A 25,969-nucleotide genomic window follows, 5' to 3' on the forward strand; every position below is an offset into this window, starting at 1 on the left:
TTTTGTATCAGAAAGACTGAACCGATTTTAACGGCATTCGACGCAAAATTTAATGTTCTTTAGAAAAGTATGCAAACACTTTCTTTGTGGGATGCACTGTTTTTGAGTTATAAGCGAAAAACTAAAATATGAGCAAGATCGGCCTAGTTTTTTGCCTCCCATACACTTAGCTTCAGAATACGTCGCAAACTCATTTTTAACTTATTTAGGATCTTCAGAGCAGATTAAAACGATTTCCAGCTTTCCCCCAATTTTTAGGAGCTACAGCTCTTTTTTGGGCTAATTTGCCTGGGCTATAAAATCGTTTTAACGTCATAATTCTGTAAAAATTTACTTTTTCCTTATGTTTGCGCTTCAAAAAAATAAGGCAGTTCCCATTTAATCACGATTACCAAACTTTCTATTTAATAAAAAACATAAAAATACAAATACCCCCACCCCGCCACAGTAAACCTGCAGACTAAGGGAATTTCCATTTGGCTGGTTGGATTTCCACTGAAATATTTCCTTAAAATTGACACATTTGTTTCCTATTATTTTTGTAATTTAATCAATCCCGGAGGCTAATTATGAATAAACGATGTTGGAAATTATTGGAAAATCTGTCAATTATTGTAGTTAACCCACATAAAAAGGGTTTAATAACTAATTTATTATACCTTGAACTATATTGCAACACTCTTAGTTCTTGTCTAGTTAGGGTTTACAAGTTTAGTGATGTTATTCGTATCATTATTCATAACTCATTAGTCACATTTTAAAGTAGGCCTACTGTAATATATCAGTTTACAGTAAGACATGGGGGGTGGTGTATGTTTAAACAGCTGATGCATAAATAAGTAGAATAGATATATTAGTCTCAAAAATCACATTTTATTTATAGACAAAACATGATTAGTAAGCGGAGGACTGCTTGCAGCTCTCAGGAACATTGATTCTGAAGCTCTGGACAGGCTTCTTCTGGCTGAAGTCAGGGTTGGCTCCCCTGTTGATCATGCTCTTGAAGTGCTGGGTGGTAGAGCTAGGCTGCAGACACACAAACTCAACCTGCTTCTCAACAGAGCCTTGAGGCTTGCAGTTGTCAGAGCACTCGAGCTGAGGCTGAACACTGAAGCAGTCCTTGCCGTCCCTCTCGATCACTTGGATACGCTTCATGGAGCACTGGCTGTACTTGTCGTTTTGGCCTTGGTATTTCCTTCCCTTGGAAGACTTCCTGTTGGAGTTGTGGTGGGAGTTGGGGCTCTCGGCTTCCTCATCGGCCACAGCGTTACCATAGATGACGACGTCACGGTAGCACTGACCGTTGCTGATCTTCTGTTGTGCGCGCTGCTTCAGTTCCTTGGCAGGTCCCTGGCAGGAGCTGTCGTCCAGAGCGTATGAAGCGGCAAACTCGAAGGGGTTCTGGAGGACACAGTCTTGAGGAGTGGTGAAGTCGTCCTCAGGTTTGGTGTTGAAGGTACCGCAGAGGCCTCGCACTTCTGAGCGGTAGCTGTTCTGGGCCTTGACCTTGATGGCAGTGCCGTCGTACTGGATCTCGATGTCTTGTTGAGGAGCGTACAAGCGGATCTCGCCAGCGGGAGTGGCATACATCTGGGCGTAAGCTTCTCCGTCCTGGTCTTCCAGGGTAGTCAGTCTGTTCTTTGACACTTGAGTCTGCTGTCCGTTGACCTTGACGTTAGCGGGGCTGTTTCCTGAGGTGGGCTGCATCTGGATAGCATTGTCACCGATAACGATCATCAACTCCTTCTCGTTGGAGGAGGAGGCATCACGGACAAGGACAGAGATTTGCTGGTCATCGTCTTCATTGGAAGCGCTGTTGCTGGTGGGGTCGTCCTTGGGAGTGTAGTGGAACATGGCGTGCCAGCACATGCCCAGCTTAATGGGGTAGGACTTGTTGTCAAAGGTCTGAGCCTGGTTGTTGTCGATGGCGCAGGTGGGGAACTGTTGTCCTCTGAAGACTTCTTGGGCGTACATCTCGAGAGGGCTGTACTCGGGGTGCATGACCACCAAGGGAGCGACGTATCTGTTGAGGCGGACATTGTTGAACTGAGCAGACAGCAGAGGAGCTCTGAGAGTGGCATTGAGAGACTTGAGATCAGGGGCGAAGTTGGCTTCCAGCTCGATCTTGTTGGATGGGTTGTTGGCGCTGATGAGATCCTCTTTCACGTATTGCCAAGCAGCGTAGCGCAGAGCAGCGTAGGCCTTGTAGGTGGCGTTCTTCAGAGAGGCGGGGACCTGGATGGGGAAAATAAGAGTTAATACGCTGTACTATTACTCAGAATTTTCATTAGTGATTTTTAAACCATGTTTATTATTCTTGATCATTTGCTAAGTTATTATGACAATTACCTTGTCAAAGTGGATGTTAAGCTTGTACTGGTCCAGCAGGTTAGCCTGAGAGGTGACGTTGCGGCAAGCGTACTGGACAGTGTTGCCTTCTTGCATCTGCTGCTTGCACTTGTGAGCCAGAGGAGACTGTTCCAGGTACTGACGGCGAGCTTGGCTCTGTTGCATCTTACCCTGTTATCAGAACAATGCACAGGTTTTACTTGTATTTCCAGTCTTGTATTATTATGTTTAGCTATTTTGAAATAATAACAAGTAATTTAGTTTATTTTTTAATATTTACTTATCGGTAAACATTGGAATACTATTCAACTCTTCACTCACTTGGGACTCAGTAGTTACGGTCACGGGAAAAAAATGTTTTGCCTACATACATCCACTAAAAAGATTTCAGAACTTTTTGCCACAACACACTAAACTACACTTGGTCAAATCACTTTTACTACCCACTTTCAATTACATGACTGTGACTCAGGCGGGTATGCTCCAGCGGTCTCAAAACTACTGCATATGATCTGCAATGTGAGGAGCATATCTACCTTGAGGCAAACATTTTGGAACTAAATCATGAAAGGTCAATCAAAATTATTTCATTGGTTTTTTAATTCCCGAAATTATTTTACAACAGATTTTAAATTTGTGTCTCAGGACTTTCACGAGTTTCCTGTTTCTCCTCGATCACATTACAAATAACTCATCATGTTACCATAGTTTATGACAGGGCTTTTGTTGTAATTGCTTGCCGTCTGTGGAAGGTTTTGTATTTACTTATTTATTTATTTTAGGTTTGTATTTACCTTGAACTGGACACGGGCAGGTTCACCAGACATCTCACCAAAAGCAACCTCAGCGTTGAAGTAGGAGGTGGGGTCAGCATTGAGAGCCTTGTTGTAGTTCATCAGAGGAACATTGGGCATGGAGGTCTCAGCAGCAGCATAGATCTACAAAATTAAAACGAGATTGGTAAATCAGTCAATGAATAAGACTGATATTTGGGAATACAAATATTTATGGGTTGATATTTTTTGTTATGACTATAATAATTGAGTTTCTCTTCGGCATTTTAATTAATTGTTAAACAATTCAACAATCTACTTTGAAATCATACCTGAGCGTGCTTGTTGTCACTGTTGGTTTGGGCTGGGTTCTTCTCAGCGAAGAACAGAAGCCTGGAGGTGGAGGAGACATTGCTGGCGGCCACAGCGACAGTGGCGACGTATTCAGCGCTGGTCTGACCCTCAAACCTGGCAGCGAGGTCAAGTACATAGGCGTCACTGTCTGTAATGTTACAACATGTTTAGGGTTATAATGCATCCAAAATCAGATAAAACTTAAGTTAAGTCATTAATCTGTAACGAGAGGTCGTCCAGTGGTCGAAACTCGACCAAAAATATGTAATGTACTCACTTCTCTATTTTCACCCCACACTGCAAATAAAACATGTGATTGGAGTTTCTTCCATTTGTTTTGATTTTCTGTTTATATTTCGTTATTATTTCGTCACCAGCATGGCAACGCATTAGATCCATGTTAATTTTTTCAAATTTTTAAACTCATTTTTTGTGCTTATCTTTGAGCCTATTTAAATTTATAAAGGGATTCTGCACACCTACAGGAAAATTGCTTTCTAACGGTATGCGCAGATTTACCCCACAATGCACACAAGCTGAGAAAAAAGGTTTTAAAGAAACGTGCTTGCCTATTAATATATAGATAGATTTTTGAAAATTTATATTTTGTAAGTTGAGGTTACGTGATTGACTCACCTTGAATGCCACGTTGGACCTTCTGCAGGAACTCCTGTTGTCTCTTCTGGGAGCCAGGAGCAGAAGAAGTAGGCTTAGCCATGTTAGCGGAGATGTTGTCGTTGGCAGAGGCGTGCTGGTTGTCGCTGTTGTCATTGTTTTCGCTACGTTCGCTGTTGCGGTAGTTCTTGTTTCCACTGTGAGAGTCCCTGTTGTTGCTCTCATCCTCAGAGTTGTCAACTGAAAGGAAAAAACAACTGTCAACGTAATCTGAAATGACTTGATTTATCTGAAAAGTTATATGTATTACAAGTAATTTAGTTTATTTTTTAATCATTTTTATAGTCATCAACAGGCTGATGCAATACCTTATAATTAATTATAACAATGTTAATAACACAAATGTAAATTAAGCTTGGTGTCTTGTTTCAAACAATTTATGAAGAGTAATTATAATATATGATGTTATGATCTCACGGAAAGCAGCAGAGAGTTGAGCATATTTGGCAGTGGACTTCTGGGGGTTGTAGGCAAGAGTGATGTTGTTGACATTGATGGAATCCTCAGCCCAAGCGTACATGACGGCTGACATGGGGTCTTGGTGCTTGTGAGCCTCGTTGTAGATGGCAGCAAAATCAAGGAACTTCTGTTCACTGTGGTAGTCAAAGTCAAAGGCAAAACCAGTGCTGTCCTGGCCGATGGTCTTGTGCATCTAGAACAGGAAATTAAAATCTTGAGTACATCTAAAAAGGTCATTTGAGAGGGTTTTAGTCTTCCAAAATTGTTCTTTTAAGAATAAAAATAACTATGGTGTTTTGAAAGATGTAAAATATTAGAAGAACAGTGTGGTATAGTATACAAGCATTTCATGTCTATAGTGAATCAAGTTTGATATAGAAGCTAGAGGGAATTTATTTTTCTGTTAACAGGTACCTGGTTAGCACGGCGGACATGGACGGTGTTCCTGTTGTTGTTGTTGGCCTCATGGATCTGCTCTTGAGGGTTCTGGGCCAGTTTCAGGATGTTGTGTTTGCCAGTGTAGGGTTCAGTGCTGTACTCAAACACATTCTGCTTGTTGTGGTTGTCCAGAGGCTTGACCTGGGCAGTGATGTTGTTGTTGACGGCATCAAAGTCAATCTCAGCTCGGATGGGCATGTTGATCTGGAAGTTCCTGTTGACTCCAGCGACGTAGTGTTGACGGTTGAAGGGAGTAACGAATCCCATTTGAGCCTGGGCGCGGAAGGAGTAACTGAAATAAGACGGTTGGTGTTAATTATGTCCTTAGTAAAACATTTTATGTTCTTGTTTTTCCGTTATGAGGTATAGATTGAAAAGTTTTTGGAATATATTTTATGAAAACATCATGCATTGCCTTTAAAATATTGTTGTCTCTGTAGTACTGGAGAAAACGTTCAAACTAATTACAGAGTTCCTGGGATGACATATAAGCATATAACAGGATTACCATGACAAAAAAAGTCATTACTTACACAAAGTGCATGTCAATGGAGGCATTGACGGTCTGAGGGGCCTGGATCTCGTGGCTGTTTCCACTGGCAAGGTCTGGGTGGCTCTTAGCCTGAGCTTGACCTCCGATGTACATCAGTGTGGGAGTCTTGAGGGAGAAGACGAATGGAAGACCCATGGCGGTGGGGAAAGCAACAGTCACCGAATGCTTGTTGGTGATCTTGGTGTAGTTGAAGTTCTTGCCAGTGCGGAGAGAAGCAGCAGCATTCTTGACCACTGCAATGGACAAAATCAGTTAATACAGCTGGTATTGTTTGCATAATATATTTTGTTAAATTGTTGGATGAATATTTTAAATAAAAATAAAGTAAAGTGAACTAACGGTGTCATTTAAAGGGTAGCACAATTACTCACACTGAGGAAGCATTTCAATGGTGTGGTTGTCAAAAGCAAAGAATCGCTTTCCACCGGGTGTAGACAGGTACAGACTTCCTTCAACTTGTTCTTGCTCAGGGTTCTGGATGTTCAGCATGTTGTTGATCTTGTCAAAGTTCCAGTTAGAGTCGGATCCAGAGTTCTGGCGGCTTGCTTGCTTGTTGTTCCTGCGGCCGGAGGAGGAGGAAGAAGAAGAGTCGTCATCAGCGAACTGGTCGTCGATGAGGTCGGCAAGAGCATCAATGCTGGAGGTCATGGCAGCAAACTAGATAACGTAAGTTAAATTAAGAAAATAAAATATCATTGGACAATAGCACAGTACTGATAATATAGATTAATTTAAAAACATAAACTTGCATAGGTTTTTTATTATTATTTTATTTATGAACATTTTAATATTATAATTCTTTACATCTTATATGACTTATGCTTCCCTCTTTCTCTTTGTTTTGTGTTTGTATGGTGTATAAAATCTATCTGATAAGTTGAATATGATGGAAATGGTCTGTTACTCTCTCAGTTCCCATACCTAAAATGACCAAATTCCTGAGTTCTATTTTAACTTCCTAAATCCCTAATATATTTCTAGAAAACTTACCCCAGTAGACTGCATCTTGAAGCCTCCAAGGTTACGACGGAGAGAGTAGAAGATGTTACTAGGCAGGAAGCTGTCGTCACTGCCGATGTAGCTGACGGACTGCTTGTAGGCCAGGTTCAGTTGGTCAAACATGGAAGAGCGCATGTTCCTCTTGGAGTACTGGGCGGGCATTTGCTTGGGGTTCAGCATATTGAGAGCAGACTGAGCGTTCATTCTCCTAATGAAATGTGCTCAAAATTAGTACAATTCTTAAACAAGACCACTTTTATTAACTTTTCTAGACCTACTTGATATTTTTCGGTTTGTTGTGTTTTCCAAAAACTAAAAGTAAATCTATGTGAATACTTACAATTGAGCATGGTTACGGTTCTTCAAGTTCCTAGCAGCACTTTCGATGGAAGACTTGACAGCAGAGATGACTTGAGGGTCCTGGTCGTCATTGGTGAACTGAGCCATGCGCTGGAGGATCTGTGCAGGAGGGTTGGTCTTCATGATTTGGTAAACAGCAGCAACTCTGAGCTCAGTAGCTTCTCCAGTGTTCTGGTAGATCCTGAAGAGGACAGGACGAGCGACCTTAGGGTATGTCTTAGCCAGCTTGTTGAGAGCAACAACGATGGTCAGACGCTGGAAGTGAGTCATGGACTCCTTGCCTTCCAGGTAAGGCTCGAAGACCTTGAGGATTCTAGGGTGAGCAAAGTTTCCGAGGGCCAGAGTCAGAGTACGGATCTTGATGCTGTCTTCTTGCTTGACGGCCTGCTTGAGAGCTTGAGCGAAGTAGGGGATGTACTGCTGGGCAACGGGCTGCTCCTTCTTGGGCTTGAGGGCTCCAAAGACGTGGACAGGGAAACGGTTGTAGGCAGTGGAGTTGCTGACAAAAGCCTTACGGGCCAACTCAGAGAAGGACAGCATGGCGGAGGTGTTAAGGAACTGCTGGTGCTGGACTTCAGAGCTGGTGGTCAGAGCCTGAAATTCAAAATAGCTTTTTAATTAAATGTCAAGACTAGTAAGAGCACATAGCACTGGATTAATTAACTAACTTTTACTAACTTTTGATACTGATACTAACTAACCTTTTAAGAAACTGTTACACCATATAATTTTTCTTAAAAATGAAAAATAGGTTACTAGCTTACTACAAAGGAAGCTGGATACCAATTAAAATAGTAACAGTTAGTTTAAGGGACATATTGTAAATTAATAAATGTATTGAGAGGTAAAATAGTATATCTGTATTTTTTCTTATATTATTGGCACTGTTACTTACAAAGAAAGCGTTCATGTACTCAGTGTTGGGGAAGCGAGCAGAGTTGGGAAGAGCAGACAGAAGCTCAGCAGCTTCATTTCCTTGAACCTTCTTAGACTGGATCCATTCCTTGATGGTGAGAAGAGCGGGGCCAGTACCGGCCTGAGCAACGGCATCACGGAAAGCAACCCTGAAATATAAATTGTTATTATTAAATTAATAATTAATAACTGAAAAATTAGTTATTAAACCCAGCTTGGTGTTATAATACCATATACATAATATAACAAAATTTTAATGTTTGTAATAAAAAGATTACAATAACAAATACTTTCTCTGCAAAATATTTATCCCAAAACCTACTGATTCAGTAATTGTAACTTACCAGGATTGGTATTTCTGGGCATCGCTGGAGCTAGAGCTGGAGGCCTTGGACAGAGGGAAGTAAAGCTCTTTGCTGGCTTCTTCCATCTGCTTCTGGTTCATGGTTCTCAGAACTCGGGACAGCACAGTGAACTTCTTCAGGGTTTTCTGGCCGGGAATAGCACTAGGGGTCTGGATCTCTTGACCGATTTGGTAGGCAATCTTCTTGACAATGGAAACAGCATTGATCTCCTTGGCAGCTTGGATAGTGTTTCCTTGGTTTCCAACAAACATAGGCAGGAAGGGGATCTTAGGGGCCTCATTCAGCTTGGGCTTTGGTTGCCAGCTCTCTTCTTCGCTGCTGTCCCAGGACCAGCTGGAAGAGCTGCTGCTGTCACTGTCACTGGAGTCAGAACTAGAAGAGCTGGAGGAAGATGAGGAGGAAGATTCAGAGGATTCGGCTGAGTTCTTGTTGGATCCCTGAGCATTCCTCATCTTTCCGTATCGGCTTTCATTGCTACTGCTGTCAGAGGAGGAGGAGGAAGAGGAAGAAGAGTCAGAGTTGTTGTGGTTCCAATTCTTTCTTTTCTGGTTGTTCCAGTCTTCATCATTGGCTCTGCTGTCACGGTTTCTCCTCTCTTGCTGGTGGTTCTTGCTGTGCTTGTTGTTCCAGTTGTCCTGGTTGTCAGAGCTTTGGTTGTTCCACTCATCATCGTTGTTGTTCCTCCTGTGTTGGTTGTCTACAGATCGTGCCTGTCTGTTGGATCGCTTCTGATCTTCGTTGTTGTTGCGGTTGTTCTTCTTGGAGTTTTGAAACTCATTAGACTCGCTGGAGCTGGAGCTTGAGCTAGAGCTGGAGCTAGAAGAGCTGCTGGAGCTGGAGTCGTTCTCGTTGTATTGCCTGTCTTGCCTCTGCTGGTTGTTCTCATCGGAGGAGGCAGGGTTGTACTCGTAGACCAAGTTCTTGATGGTCTGGGGGTTGGGGGGAGACTGAGGAGAGCCACTGGCAGACTTGACGTCGACCAAGGTCAGGTTCATGCGACTGACGACCATGCCGTTCTGCTTGTCAAACAGGAAGGGGCTGGCAATGATCTTGTTGGTGGTGACAGAAGACTGGATGGTGTAACGTTGCAGATTACCAGAGATAACCACTCGGCTCACAGAAGACCTGGCGAGGAATTGTCCCATCTGGTTGGAGGCGGGTTCCCAGTCAGTAAGACCGGTGATGCCGAAGTGGTAGTCAGACTGGACGTCACAGTTGCTGAAGTTCCTGGTCTTGACGATGTCAATGAGTTGTCCATCGGCTTGGAGCTGGGGCATGGGAGCGAGCTGAGGCTTGTTCTCAAGAACCACCTTGGGGAGGGGAGAGACGTCGTACAAGGTCTCACACTCTCCACCGACAGAGTCTTCCATGGTCTTGTAGACACCGTTGACATTCTCCTTGTTGGGGAGGCTGTTGATGCGGGACTTCTGAAGGTTCTCAGCACGAGTGTCAACCTGCAGCTGGCTAGCAATACTCTTGAGCATGTTCAACTCCCAGGTGGGGATGTTCTTGCTCACCACCATGGCGTCGATCTGTAGAAAGGCATACATGTAATAATACAGGATCCAAAGTCTTTGTAATTTTTGTCTTAACATTATTTCATTTTATTTTGATTATTATCTCTTACAAGTAATTCTTTAAAACAAATTTGCTATAAATAGGTATATCACCATTTAATTGGAAAACACATTCACTCTGGTTTTAATACAGGTTCAAACAACACAGTGATTCAATTTTTAACATCATTATCATATTGACTTTTAAAATTATGTTATTTATAGCATAGCTAAAGAAATTATCGTCTTTAGAGTTAATGGAGAACAAAGAATCTTAAATGATAGAGTAAGTTTATATTAGCAAGCCCAAATTTCTGTACCATTTACCAAAGACAGTAACTTGTATTTCTACTGTACTTACAGCTCCATTCTTGTACTTGAGTTCGAAGGGCTTGTTGCTCAAGGGCATCTGCTGGTAGTGCAGCTGGTTCTCAGGGACGGGTGACCACCAGCCCTGAGACAGGTTGGCGTGCACATCGGCGTACTCAGCAGAGTTCACCTGTTAATATTGTCATATCATATCACTACTGCAACAACAATTTGGTCTCAATGATTTGAATTTTTATGTAAACATTAATTAATTATGATTACAGCACTAGGGGTTCACATAAACATTTTACAGTCAAACCTGAATGATTATGTGACAATAGGCCTAAGATTATTTAATTATTAGGTACTCTATTTTATACTCCATCCATTTTAATTATCACCATGATTTTAATAGGGCATCAACATGAATTTATAATTAGTAAAGTAAATGACAGATGCCTGCGTAGTGGAGGAAAGGAGCTAGGCTATGCTTATGTCAACGATCACATAAGACCAATAGATGGAGCACGCCTATCTAACTAGCATTTAAGCAGCTGAAGCCAGGTCTGCCATCTTACTGTAGGATAGACGCTCTAGATGCAGATGACAACAGCACCAAAACTCAAATGTTCCGCTTCAAAATAACTTGACATTTAGCCTACTTAGACTAAAGGTTGAAACTTTGTATGAGAGATGTCAATAAGTCCAGGACACTATTCGTTCTAATTAAAAGCTTAAGTTTGTCGGGTGTTACTTTTTTACTTTTGGTCAGGTAAGTTAAAAACGGTGGATTTTGTAGCTAAAGAGTTGAAAATTTTGGATCAAATTTTTTTAAATTTTTAGCTGGTGTAGTTTTTGGTTGTAATTTAAATTGTACTATATAGAGGCTACCCGCCGCACCGCGTTGCGTCATGCGGGCAGATTCTACCTACAACCTCACTTGTAATACAGTTTAGATACTCAAGTTTGGAGATATACAGAAAAATTACTAAGGAAACTAATTAGAAAAACATGGAGTACAAATGTTCTTCGTTTAATTCTTTGTATTCATCTAAAAATTAATATTTTTTAGCTTTTTCACAAAAATTAATATGACAGTCAGAATAATAATGAGAGTTGTATGAAGAGTTTCAGAAAACAGGCTATCTTCTGGACTTTGAAAATTCGTACATTGTAAACCGAACGCCAGAACTTTATCAAACTGTACGATATAGGCCTAGATGCATATATTATAAATTATTTAAATTATAAGTTATTTTGTTACTTCAAACTGTGTGCAGTAATATTTCATTCAGTTGTTTACTTGATTGACGAGCAAATTACATACAAAAAATAATACTTTGATAAACCTCTTAATATACTAGAAGGCATCAATTATAGATATATTTTCTACCTCATTGCTCGTAATTCACCAAGTGTAATTTAACTAAACGGGGTGAACAGTATACAGATGAACAGTTGAGCCTTTACATACCTGGACGGAGACAATGTTGTCAGATTTCTGTTGGACGTTGACGGAAGCCTTCATGACAATTCCTGCATACTGGCCTGCCACCTGGTGAAGAGCAGTCAAAGTGCGGCCTCGCACTGTGTACTTGTACTGGGTGTTGGATTTCCATGGTGCTGCATATTCAAAAGATTTATTTAACATATTATTGGTAAGTATATTATTTGTATGAAACTTCTAAAAAAAATAAGATTACAGTTCTATTTAAAGGTAATGCTAAATTAACAGAGCCATTTATAAAAATTAGATTTGTTGGTAACCTAATCAGATTTTATCGGGTTGAATTTGAATAGTCTTTAAAAACAGCCAGTGCTGGCACATTTTAAAAAGGGATTAAACCTTGATTCCAATGCATAACAAATTCAATGCAATACCCTTTTATCTTTCAAAAATTAGGTTTTAAGATAGTGATTTGTAACAAAACTACTAATTCACAATAAATTAAATTCAATAATTTTAGATAAACATAAAAAGTGATTTACCTATGTCAATCAGGCGTTTATCACTAAATGTTGACAAGGCTATTTAAAATCCATTTTTATAAACTAAACTGTTTTACCTCTTGTTTACAATCAGACTGTGGTTAAAAATTCAACAGGTAGCCCAGTCACTTTAGGTAAGAACCTAGACATGAAAGATGTAAAGCTGATTTTTTGCATGGTGATAGTATATATTGGGAAGGGTGTTTTCTGAAAGTTCCCCGAATTTCCCCCCCTTGCTTCCCCTTAAACCCCCCCCCCTCCCCCGAAACACCAGGTTGAATTTGTAGTGTTTTACTAAATCACCTATATATTTTGATGTAAACAAGCTATCAGCAAAATTGTTTTTTCTTTGAACTCCCCGTTAAATTTACTTTAATAAAATAACCTTACACGTAGCATTATCTCTATTGGGTGGGACTTTATATGTGATACAAAATAAATATTATTTTATTTAAAACGTGAAATAGTAGATTAGGTCAAACGTCGGTTTTGCAGTAGGTAGTACGTCAATGTAACAACACTTTTTACCTATTTGATGAGCTTTCCAAAAATGTATAACAATATATATTTTAGTTTAAATTGTTACCGAATGAAGCCATTTAAATCCATGCTTCAAACAGCCACAAAGCGCACTTAGCGCACCATTCCAAATTGTCCAGTAAATATCTATTCTATATACAGGGTTAGTAACAAGTGTGGAGACCCCCTATTAATTTTTTTAGCGGCCCATACTAAAAAAAACTAAACTCGGCACACCTTTATGTCATGTTATAAAGTACTTTTTGGGAATAACCGCCACTTGGTGATCATCCCCAAAATGAGGGATTTTGGGGGAAACTCCAAAATTTAAAATTTTAAGCCCAATCGAGTGACCCCTCATTTTGAAGGTCCTGGTAAAAGAAAGCCAACAACGCAAATTAGAGGTATCTAACTCAGTCCAGTAAAAAATGGCAGCCAATTGAAAATCTCAGAAGTTGAATTTAACTTACAGCTTTTCAAGTCTGGAGACCCCTGTAAATTTTGTAACGGCTCACACTAGGAAAACTAAACTCTACACACCTTTTTGGCATGTTATGAAGTACTTTTTAAGCCTAATAGCCACTTGGTTACCAAACCCAAAATGGGGGATTTCGGGGGAAACTCAAAAACTTTAAATGATAAGCCCCATCGAGTGACCCCTCATTTTGAAAATCATAATAAAAGAAAACTAACAACGCAAACTAGAGGTCTCTATCTTAACAAAGTAAAATATGACAGCCAATTTAATATTACATTGCAAGTTATTTCAGATTTCAATCAGCTTCCATTTTTTACTGGATTGAGATAGAAACCTCTAGTTTGCGTTGTTAGTTTTCTTTGACCAGGACCTTCAAAATGAAATGAGGGGCCCCTCAATGGGGCTTAACGTTTAAAATGTTGTTTTTAAAGGGTTGTACACCAAGTGGTGGTTATGCCCAAAAAGTACTTCATAACATGTCACAAAGGTGTGCCCAGTTTAGTTTTTCTAGTATGGGCCGTTAAAAAAATAACAGGGGGTCTCCACACTTTTTACTAACCCTGTAGGCCTATAATTCAGTTGTAAAAATATTTGTACAACTAAATCTAGAGTTCTACTGGACCCATTTTATTAATTACAGTATTGTGTCGTTGGAAAGCTCAAATGTGTGTCATTTAAATTTGAAAATAATTATGAAAGTTTGTTTTTGTTATGATTTATGGTGAAAAATATAAAAAAATGTTTTCCATAAGAAATACATTGAAAACTGTGTTTTTTACACGTTTTATTTGGGTGCGACTTTTGGCTACTTATTTTGAGTATTTCCAAAAAGTGTATGGTACCAATTTGTAGGAAATTTTATTCTCTTTCAGAATATCACCTTCCACTCTGGTGGATTTCCTCACAATTTAAAAGTTATTTGCTAAAAGGCTAAGCAACCTCTGAATTTATAGTAATGATAAAATACTGAGTAAGGGATATTTTCGTTAAACTTTGTACAACTAAATCTAGACTTCTACTAGACTGATTTTGTTAATTATTGGGTCATTGGAAAGCCTAATTCATTTAGATTTGCAAATTATTATGAAAGTGTGATTTTATCAAATATTTGTGGTGAAAGTTTATTTTTTCAAGTTTCTATTTGTAGCCATCTTTTGGCTGCCTTTATTAAGTATTTTCAAAAAATGCATAGTCTTGCATAGTAGTTATTTGTAGTAATTTGTATTCTCTTTCAGAATATCACATCCACTTTGATAGATTTTCCCTCCATTTAAAAGTTATTGGTAATAAGCTAAGTGATCTACAAATTTTAAGTGGTGAAAAAATACTAAATTGGTTTTTTTTTAACTTTGTACAACTAAATTGGTTGTATAAATGATTGTATAAATTCACTCCCACCCTTCATTGACGAAGGAACTGACGATGATGAGGGAAAAGAAAGTTGATATGTACTGTATTGTTTATGTCTTACTTAAGTGTTTTTTTAACTGTAGGCTAATTAAATAAACCTGTTGAGCATATATTTGCCTTTTCTTATAACTACCGATTACTTCATTTTTAATCCTTGTGAGTACTTATTTTCTTACTAATTTTGTAATTAAGTGTTCTTATTTTGCTTGTTAAACATTCACACAGGGTGTGTAAACAATAAATAAATAAAAAGTAATCATTTAGTAATATTTACTGAACAATTTGGAATGATGCACTAAGTGAAGCATGGATTTAAATAGCTTCATTCGGTAACAACTTAAATTAAAATATATATTGGTATACATTTTTGGAAAGCTCATAAAATAGGTAAAAAGTTTTGTTTCAAACACATTGTCGTACGACCTACTGCAAAAACCAGGGTTTGACCTAATCTACAATTTTATGTTAAAAAAATAAAATTTTTTGTTATATCACAGATATAAACCCACCCAATAGAGATAATGCTACATGTAAGGTTATTTTATTAAAGTAAATTTAACGGGAAGTTCAAAGAAAAAACAATTATGCTGATAGCTCGTTTACATCAAAAGATATAGGTGATTTAGTAAAACACTATACATTCAACCTGGTGTTTTGGGGGAGGGGGGGGGGGTTTAAGGGGAAGCAAGGGGGGGAAATCTGGGGAACTTTCAGAAAACACCCTTCCTATCATACACTATCACCATGCAAAAAATCAGCTTTACATCTTTCATGTCTTTGTTGGCCTTGATTTTTAACTTAAGTTACTGGGCTAAGGGGGATCAGCTGTTATATTATAATTCATCACATTAAAATCACTATGAAGAAAGTTGGTCAGCATCCCTGGATCTTTGAAAGTTAACAACTCTAGAAATACCTATATTAATTAAATAAATGAAGGGGCGAAACCCCTTAAGTAGATTACATATTTTGTTAGCATTTGTCACTACTAGATCATAAGCTTTAAAAATTAATTATCATTGTAAAAATTGAACATTTTAAGTATATATGTTTATGGGGGTGTGACTTGTAGTTTTCTCAAAAGTTCATGGGTACTTTGGGATTTATACAGGGTGTCCCGTAACTCTCTAGACACATGTATATAGCGTTATTGCTTAGGTCAAGACAAACAAATTTCACCAAAGGAACATGGGTCTGTGGTGTCTAGTTTACCGACTGTCGGCATTTATGTGTTTTTTACAAAAACATTAATAACTCCTAAACGGTTTGAGATACAGCTTTGATATTTTGCAAAAATGTTAATCTTATTAAGACCTATTATCGTTAGAAATTATACTAAAAAATATTAACCGTTTCAAAATGGCGGCCATTTAAAATATTTGATGCCAAATTTCACAAAAACCGTTAACTTTACAAAAAAATTGCAAGAGACAAAAAAGTTTGTAAATTTTATGTAGTTTTCAATGATACCTTATTTGTTAAGATTGGAAAAATAACAACAGAGAAACGTGTTGTTTTCGTAATGTATGACCACTTTTCTCCATTCAAACAATAAACAATGCTAATACTCCTTTTACGTTGTTTAGCATTGTTTAAATGGAGAAAAGTGGTCATACATTACAAAAACAACACGTTTCTCTGTTATTATTTATCCAATTTTAACAAATAAGGTATCATTGAAAATTAAATAAAATTTACTAACTTTTTTGTTTCTTGCAACTTTTTTGTAAAGATAACGGTTTTCGTGAAATTTGGCATCAAATATTTTAAATGGCCGCCATTTTGAAACGGTTAATGATTTTTTAGTATAATTTCTAACGATAATAGGTGTTAATAAGATTAACATTTTTGCAAAATATCATTTATTTGTATCTCAAACCGTTTAGGAGTTATTAGTTTTTTTGTAAAAAACACTTAAATACCGACAGTCGGTAAACTAGACACCACAGACCCATGTTCCTATGGTGAAATGTGATTGTCTTGACCTAAGGAATAACGCTTTGTACAAGTGTCCAGAGAGTTACGGGACACCCTGTATTTGGAGTATTATACCAGCTGTTTCGACTATACAAAGTTGGTTCTATGATATTCAATAGCATTAAAACGTTATAGAGTTTACCAATAGGAAGCAGCACTATTACTTTTTTTCATTTATGACAACAGCTAATTTGAACCAAGCAGCAAAAAAAAAACTGTGATACACAATGGGAACTGGCAGAGTAGGCTTTTTTACAGTTATGCTTATGTTTTTGATTTATAAAAAATTTGTGATACCTATTGTGCGAATATTTGGTAATTTACTTTTTTCTGTTGTTTAGGTGCAGTGGTAGAACATTATTATGGCTATGGTAGATATGTTATACTATAGCATACCGTAAATTGAACCAAATGTTCTCAAACCGTGTCATTCCATTGCAAACTCAAATCACGAGTAACTGCAATAAGCATATAATACTTATACGCCAACCTCGTACGGAGGACGGGTACTCTGCTAGTACTTAAATAAACAATTACAAATTTTGAGTTCATCCAGGGCATAGTTTGGATCTTTGTGAATATTTTACAGTTTGAGTACCTAACAATAATATTTCATGGAAAAATTCACAAAAGCTGCCATAACTTTAGAACCATAATGTTTACAGCAATGGGAGTTGTACCATTTTATTTACAATCATAAGGAGCATAAAATACTAAATGTTAACTAAAATCAGTCTGGCCGTTTTTTAAATTAGATTTTTCTGATATTTTATGAGAATATCACCAAAATTATAATAACTTTTGAACCGTAATTTTTACAGATATTGGAGTTGTACAGTTATGTTTAGAGTTAAAAGAACTATAACATATTAAATTTTAATCAAAACAGTTCTAGCAGCTTTTGTAAAACTCAAATTTTCTGTTATTTTATGGGTTTTATGGGTAAATCATCATCTAAAATCAAAATTTCAAAAACATTAGCAAAGACCAACTGGAGACCATGGATAAGAATACCAAATTTCATGAAAATTTGACCACAGGTTTGGCTGTAGCTCTGTACAGACACGCGCGCGCACACACACACACACACACACACACAGCCATCACTTTGAAAATCACTTTTTTGGGCTCAGGGGAACCAAAAACAGATATATCCACCCAAAACTTAAACTCAAAAAATTTTGATGAAAACAATACTTTCTCCAAAAATGTGTCATTATTCAAGGACTCATCCTTCACCCAGCCTTAAAATATGCGACCTTTATTTAATCATAACTTCTACTCACAGTTCTCTGCCTGTGCAGCAACTGCAACTGGAACAAATAAAAAGAATAATTAATTATTATAAATTTATTTGTAACCTAAAGTATTTTTATGTTAATGTGTTATAATAAAATAGATCTAAAATTTTTTCTAATGAACTAAAATAAATATGTCTAGAATATTCAGATTTGTATCATATTATGTAGCATAAGGGTGGAAAAAAAGTTCCGGGACGGTTAAATATTTCAAAAAAATTATTACGATAGAGCTATACAAACCTTGATTCAAAGTTACTAGGCATTAAAATCATTTTAACCCATTATTCAGTCAGTGATGCGCTACTCCCTCAGGGGGACGGCCCGCTAGGAGTCAGAATAAAATCTTAAATGTAAGCATAGGTTGATTGATATGCACATCAAAATTAAATTAAATTACTGCAAATTTGAATTAAAATGGACATTTAGTCAAAAATGGTAGCCGTTTGGACATTTTTTTATCTGACATTTTGAATTTTTGAACGGGTGCCGTTTTTTACTCAGTTGTTCTTTAATTTGAACTCAAATTTGCGGCATTGTATACCTTTAGTTTGATGTGCATATCGACCTATGCTTACGTTTATGATTTTCTATCTACTTCTACCCTAAGGAGTTTAACATATGAAATTCAGCAAAGGGAATTAATTAAAAAGCGTTTTGCCCACGACATGTTTTCTGCACAACATCATTATCTGGGATATTGCGAATATCCCAGTCCACGCTGGACCAATGGGGGTGTTTTAAAATACTTAAATAAATTTAATAAATTGACGTTAAATTTGTAGCCAGTTAGAAATTAAAGGAAATTAGAACTAAATCCAAATAAACAGCGAAATTACAGCTGTCTAATTGTGTATAAAATTTTGAGAATTACTTTCTTTGTTAGACAAGAGTTTTAGATGAATGTTATAGAGTTTGTAAAATATTTCAACTTACCCAGGAGACAAAGTACCAGTGGAGTCCACATGTTGTGCTACTCCTGTGTCTGTCCATGGTCTCTGTGCAGAGGTCTTATATACCATTGTTATCAAGAAGCTGAGTCAACTTGCTGAGTTCTCACTGATAACTGGCATGTGGAGCTCTTTGCCCATTCAAACTATTGGGTTTCACAATTTACTGTTTCAAATACCTATACTTTGTACTCTCAATAATAATTTTATTTGTATGTGAACATTTCCCATAGCGAAAAAAATTATTAGGTGTTAACACAATTTATTTGTGTTGGTATACCCTATAGTAGTGAAAATTTTGAGAGAATAGAGTGAAATAGAGAGCTATTAAAGTAGTGCTGATGTGTGTTTTAAAATACAGCAACTCTATGATTTAGTTTGAAAATAAAACTGATTTAAAAGCGTAAACCTACTTACTTTCAAACCCCTACTTTTGATGTTAATAGATCCCTAAGAATATGAAAACATACCTTAGTGTAGTAATAGCATCAATTAATGCTTCATATTGATGCTTCATGAATGACATGTTTTACAATTTTCTTCAATTTTAGTCAAGCCTCTTCACATGTAGTTTACTATATAAATTAAAGAATGAAACTTTGAGCAATACTTTACAAAACATATACACCCTCACTTTAAAATCAAACATAACCCTCCTCAATCTACATAAAGCAAAACAAACATCTTATTCGAGTAAATAAACAAACCCCAGTTCATTGTACTGACCAGGTTTAATTAACTAAATTAAACTAGGTGACGTTCGCAGATGCATCCACAAAATTGAGCGGAGTCATCAAGGGTTCATATTATATTGTTTTTGCCATACTGCAGTAAAACCGGTGCATGCGTTGCGGGTCTAAAGTAGCATTTTTATTCTTTAGGGAATAAAATTCGTTTAAGCCTCTATGGAATAAAACTCAGCTGTTGTCAACTCAGTTGTAAATTTCTATTGTAAAAGATTGAATACGTATCGAAATATGTAACGATTCGTGCTTTATAATCATTTTAACCTTCAGTCTACAGTCTCTTCCCATAGCATTTTAGAATTGCAGATACATTAATCCATTCCCACACTCAACACTGCCTACCATTACTACTTCCTTCACCACCCCCTACGTCGTGGATCTGTTTCCCTCTCTTCCAATAGCATTTTAGGATTGCAGATACATTAATGTAATTGCCAAAGACAGTTCCCACACTCTGCACTGCAAGCCTCACTACTTCCTTCACCATTTCCTACGTCATAGACATGTTTCCTTCCCTTCTCATAGCATTTAAGTATTAGATACATTTATCTAACTGCCCAAACGGTTCCCTCACTCTGCAATGCCAGCCTTTACTACTTCCTTCACCACTTCCTACGTCGTGGGGCCTGTTTCCTTCCCTTCTCATAGCATTTTAGGATTGAAGATACATTAATCTAACTGCCACAGACGGTTCTCACACTATGATCATACTTTACTACTTCCTAAGCCACTTCCATTTAGGGTTAGTAAAAAGTGTGGAGACCCCCTGTTATTTTTTTAACGGCACATACTAGAAAAACTAAACTCGGCACACCTTTATGACATGTTATGAAGTACTTTTTGGGCATAACCGTCACTTGGTGTACATCCCCAAAATGGGGGGTTTTGGGGGAAACTCAAAATTTTCAAATACAAAGACCCGTCGAGTGACCACTCATTTTGAAGGTACTGGTAAAAGAAAACAAACAACGCAAACTAGAGGTCTGTATCTCAATCCAGTAAAAAATGGCAGCCAATTGAAATTCTAAGAAGTTCAATTTAACTTACAGCTTTCCAAGTCTGGAGACCCGCTGTAAGTTTTGTAGCTGCTCACACTAGGAAAACTAAACTCTACACACCTTTTTGGCATGTTATGAAGTACTTTTTAAGCCTAATAGCCACTTGCTTACCAAACCCAAAATGGGGGATTTTGGGGAAACTCAAAAGTTTTAAATGATAAGCCCCATCGAGTGACCACTCATTTTGAAAGTCCTGGTAAATGAAAACTAACAACGCAAACTAGAGGTTTCTATCTCAATCCAGTAAAAAATGGAAGCTGATTGAAATCTTTAGAAATCGGAAATAACTTGCAATTTTATATTCAATTAGCTGCCATATTTTACTGTGTTAAGATAGAGACCTATAGTTTACGTTGGTACTTTTCTTTTATTATGACCTTCAAAATGAGGGGTCACTCGACGGGGCTTATCATTTAAAATTGTTGAGTTTCCCCTAAATCCCCCATTTTGGGTTTGGGAACTTATGAGAATTTCAATTGGCTGCCATTTTTTACTGAACTGAGATTTAGACCTCTAGTTTGCGTTGTTGGTTTTCTTTTACCAGGACCTTCAAAATGAGGGGTCACTCAATGGGTCTTTGTATTTGAAATTTTTGAGTTTTCCCAAAAATCCCCCATTTTGGGGATGAACGCCAAGTGGCGGTTATGCCCAAAAAGTACTTCATAACATGCCATAATGGTGTGCCGAGTTTAGTTTTTCTAGTATGCGCCGTTAAAAAAATAACAGGGGGTCTCCACACTTTTTACTAACCCTGTATATATACCCTATATAGGTATAGCATAAATGATCCGATTTTGATGAAAATTGGTACAAACGTTTATTTAAACGAGTTTGCAAATTAGCACAATCGGACTATGGGAATGGGGGTTTATGGGGGGTTTTATGGGGTAAAAATTGGTTTTTCCCATTTTTGACACTAAAAATACAAAACTTCACATTTTCTTTCCAAACCATTTTGTAGAGCTTAAAAAAAGAAATAATGTTGTATATTGTTATATGAAATATACAAAATAGAAATAAATGTTGTATGCCTAACGCTTACGGAGATTTAAAAAAAGTTGTAATTGAAAATTCCCATGTTATTCTTAGGGAGAATAAAAACAAACTTTTTTAATTTGCTTGTTTATGTATATATTTTAATCAAATTTGGTAACTTTGTTTATTTCATTCTAAGCTATCAACATTTCAATAAAAAAACACCTCAATACCTTCCCTGTAGCAGCAAACCTAAGTACTCATTAAAATTAGTATTATTTATACCTATAGGAAATAAATTTGACAATTTTAAGAGAATATTTTAGTAGAAATCCAGCCAGGTAAATGGAAGTACGCTTAGTCTGCAGGTTTGCTGTGGCAGGGGTATTTCATTTTAATACATTTTTATTTGAACAGAAAATTGTCAATGAAGAACTTGATGATAGACAACATTTTTTGTTTTATAATTTTCAGCTAATACATATAAATTTTTGGAATTTGAAACTCGGGAGCAGGCGACATATAACTGGCCATGCGAGAAGTATGGCGAGGTTAAATGTAGGCCTACACTGTTACTTCCAGAGTTTGTCGTTGAGAATTGTTTATTGTCATTGAAAAAGCTAATTTGATTAGAAATTGCAGCTGTCGGAATTGAAATGGTAAATTTGTAGGCACAATAGGGATTTAAGGTATTAAAACTTCTTCTCCTTTTGAATGCCCAGTTATAATTTTAGCTTTTATGATGTTTCTGCCTGATTCCATTGCACAGTCTTGGTGCTTCTAAATTTCTCATTAAGATCACTGGAGCTCCCACCTTAAACACCAGCCAATTCCAAAGAGTTTAAAAACTCTTGTGGGTAGTTAACAGTATCATCATCTGTGATGGCAGTATCAATTGATGGGTAGACACATGGGTGTTACGGTCTAATCTCTGGATGATTTGGTTGTTCAACCTGGAAACTGTTTCATTTTCTGGAACCAATATTGCTCTTTCAAACACCCACTTATCGTTCATGATATTTGTTTGGAGGTCAGGAAAAACTTTGTTCATCGGGTTGACAGAATTCATTTCTTAAAGTAATTTTGCCTTCCGAATCGGTTTTAATTTGATGTTTTCCAATTTTCAATAGATTTTGGGCAAATGTGCCAGCGTCTTCATCATTGAAAAGTTGAACTCCCATGTTGGTTGTAAAGGACAATTTTTCTATCTTGGCCCACAAAGAAGATGTTTTTAAACACAAATCAATTTCATCTGCGGGGGTTCCTCTCTCAATAAATCATGGAGTAGCCAAGTTAATCATGTTGTTAAGACTATTTATAAAAATCTGTACCAGTTTAGACGACTCAGTTTTCAACCCTCATTTGATATAAGAAAAAACTTATTTCTACTCTTGTATTTCCTGTGATAGATTATGCTATTATGTCATATACTGTAATATTAATAATGAACGGACTAATGAGTTACAAAAGGCACAGAACGCTTGAATTGGTTACATATTTAGGATGAGGTATGACAAATACGTTACGCCTTATTGTAAGAGATTGGGTTGGCTCAAAGTAAAAGAATGAAAAGAGTTAAGAGTTTTGAGTTTGGTATTTAAAATAATTAAATACTCTAAGCCTGAATACTTAAACAAATACTATCAAACATTGCATACGTTCATCAAAGGATGACTAGATTTGGACAGGAAGTCTGACAATTTCCCATTCATAGGACTCAAACATACACAAATTCCTTTGATTAACATGGACAACCGAATGCGGCTATGAGTGGGAAACATTTGTAGAAAACAGTATAAAAATATTTACAAGAAATGTTGATTATATAGAACTGTTATGTACATCGTAAGTATTTCATTAGTTACATAATCCTTGAGTTGACTCTTTAACCTCATCGGAACTCCATTAATACTTTATTATTTTGTGTGTTTATGTAGGATGGGATTTGGGCGGACATTCACTTATCCCTAGGACCTCCCTGGGATATGCCGCGGAAATTATGGGATGTCCAGGGGATATTCTGTATATCCTGATGGGACATTTTGGGGATATTCCTTGATCATCCTTATGGAACAGCTGAAGCGAATTTTATTGTTAGTTCTGTATAGCACTGAAGAGGTTGTGTTTTGTTTACAATTTGTTTCTTGTTATTTTCCGTCTTTTAAAACCTTGTTTAACCAAATTGAACGATCTAATCATAAACAATAAATGGTCTCCTAGTTATTTACCCAAATAGTAGCACAAATCATGAAAATAACCCTAAAATAATAAAAACAACATTTTGTCTACACTAGCGATAAGTGTCGACGTAGATGAACAGGTCAGGAAAAACGAGCTTCAAAATTTAAAATGGAATTAAAAGTCTACTTGTGTTGTTTAGTCTGTGATACTACTTAGTTGATATCACTTTGCAAATAAACAACTTTTGAAGGTCTGTCATCGGCACTAAGCCACCACTTCCCTATATAACTAATTACTGGGCTGCTGAGTGAAATACTATAGAGACACTTCTAAGAGATTGCATGGTTAATATTGTGTCCTTTAAAGGGAATTCCGCCCCATCATGAGCATATTTATGAACTGGCAGTCTAAATACATGTAGTCCTTCTTTAGTAGTAAATCTATCCTTACCAAGCTTATCCTTACTTTACTAAGCTAAACTATTCTACATAACCTAATCCTGAGGAACCTTGCTGAACCAAGCCCAGGGCCGGTTCAACCCATACGCGAACTAGGCGGTCGCATTTGGCGCCACGAAAAAGTGCCGCCAACGGGACACAATTTTCTTAGATGACAAAATTGGAAACAACTTTACTGACAAGTGAACAATTTAATTTTGTTTTTTTTTCGCTCTGAGTTTCAAGGCATTTGTTCTGTTTGTACCAACAGCACTTGAAAAATGCGTATACTTTTACAGCACTTCAACTCAAGGACTCATGGCATTAACTTGCAGTTTCGATTTGTGCAGCGTAAAGCGTACAGCGCGGCACCTGATGTGGGTCTCTTTACATGACTCATGCTCGAGATAAGCGCACAGTGCCATTTGTCACAACAAGAAACTTCCCTCTCCCCTCCTAGAGCAGAGCAGTACCTTAACCGTATCGATCATATTGGTATTGTTTTGATGATTGTTGAAACTCAAGACGTATTATTAAGGTCTACGATCTTGCAGAAGCGCTTCATTGGCTTATCACTAATGGCAATAGAAAATGATGTTCTAAACCAGATTGATACTGACTCAGCAATTAATGAATTTGCCAAGAACAAAGCTAGGAGAATTAATTTTTAACTGGTAAGAACTTTTGAACTGTTCAAATTGAACATTGTACTAACATTTCTGTGAATAATAAACAGTAGTTGAAAAACGTCTTTTATTGTAATTATTCTTCTAAACTAAACTTATAAAAAAGTTCTTCCCAAAAAATTCATAAATAGGATTAAGCTATGTTCATGGGGGTGAGGGGTGGGGGGGGGGAAATTCTAGGTGGCGCTGATTCGAATGTTCGCTTAACTCTGAAAAATTCCTACAACCGGCCCTGACCAAGCCTCTAGAACGCTAGCAAACTCTTTTTAATTCAAAATCGTGACTGTATGAGGTAATTTGAATGAATGTTGGATTAGGTAAGGTAAAGTTTATGCAATAAATGAGCCGAGTTGTTAGTTTATATGTTACCTAAGACTGTTTTTGTACAATTAAAACCCTTAGAAGGAACGCTACAAAAATATTAAAAGCACAATTAATTTTCCAAAATGAAAGCAAGGAAATGGGTTTTACATTTTTTTTATACATTCAATAAATAAGTGAAATCATGTTTAACACATGCTGATAATTAAGTCTCTAAGTTTATTCTTATATCGCACATTCATAAGTTTCGGAAGTTTTAAAAAACTTATATTTAGTCTTCTTTTAAAATGTAACCAGAGATAATCCTTGCTACCATATATAATTTTTTTAGGGGGGAGTCAGAATGTTTTACGCTTACACTAGAAAAATGTTAAGAACCGGCCCTTTGTGTAAACTGGCTTTAGACTTTTACTTTCTCCCCTTATACCATAGTATATGGAGCAAGTATTGTTTTGAAGTTGGTTCTATGATATTAAATAGCATTAAAAAGTTATAAGCATAGGTACAGAGTCCAGCATTAATTGATAGAGAGTGTATACACATCAGAGCATTAAAATGGGGAAATGAGCCTGCTGGAATGTGTTGTTCTGGTAGAAAAGTTTTTTTTACCTGCATTAGAAGAGCTTATCTACATCTATGAAAAAGCTATACCTATATATGTATGCAGGTTAAGTGTAAGAAAGGGCCATGTGGGCCATGTGCCTGTTGAAATAAAGGATTTTCATTTCATTTCATACCTTGGAGACTAGGAAGAGTCGACATTTTCAGTTTCAAGATTTTATGTTGTAAGATATTCTTAGTCGGGGATTAAAAATGTTGTTTTGTATTAAATGGTTTGC

The 25,969-nt window shown here is 37.0% G+C and overlaps 1 protein-coding gene across 1 annotated transcript; it reads right to left on the minus strand.

Moving 5' to 3' along the window:
* Positions 1 to 851: 851 nt before the first annotated feature.
* LOC128989580 (vitellogenin-1-like) lies at positions 852 to 18,764 on the minus strand. Its single transcript, XM_054411494.1, has 17 exons — positions 18,713 to 18,764; positions 17,765 to 17,791; positions 11,580 to 11,728; positions 10,158 to 10,295; positions 8,220 to 9,772; positions 7,856 to 8,024; positions 6,941 to 7,554; positions 6,592 to 6,808; positions 5,973 to 6,258; positions 5,582 to 5,834; positions 5,025 to 5,340; positions 4,569 to 4,803; positions 4,113 to 4,331; positions 3,455 to 3,624; positions 3,144 to 3,287; positions 2,350 to 2,520; positions 852 to 2,235 (listed from the first exon to the last, which is right to left on the minus strand). The coding sequence occupies exons 1-17, from the start codon at positions 18,741 to 18,743 to the stop codon at positions 895 to 897; spliced, it is 6,033 nt and encodes a 2,010-aa protein (XP_054267469.1). The 5' UTR covers positions 18,744 to 18,764; the 3' UTR covers positions 852 to 894.
* Positions 18,765 to 25,969: the final 7,205 nt, after the last annotated feature.

This window comes from Macrosteles quadrilineatus, unplaced genomic scaffold, assembly GCF_028750875.1.
Source record: "Macrosteles quadrilineatus isolate MER2022 unplaced genomic scaffold, UCM_ALF_1.0 Scaffold_3__2_contigs__length_128488019, whole genome shotgun sequence".
NCBI lineage: Eukaryota > Metazoa > Arthropoda > Insecta > Hemiptera > Cicadellidae > Macrosteles > Macrosteles quadrilineatus.

Bases quoted from the DNA above. Each gene is read 5' to 3' on its own strand.
- LOC128989580 (XM_054411494.1), bottom strand. From the start codon at position 18,743: ATGTGGACTCCACTGGTACTTTGTCTCCTGG. The intron at 17,792-18,712 runs GTAAGTTGAAAT...TATTTGTTCCAG, and splicing joins ACTGGTACTTTGTCTCCTGG to TTGCAGTTGCTGCACAGGCA. The intron at 10,296-11,579 runs GTATGTAAAGGC...CAATATTAACAG, and splicing joins ACAACATTGTCTCCGTCCAG to GTGAACTCTGCTGAGTACGC.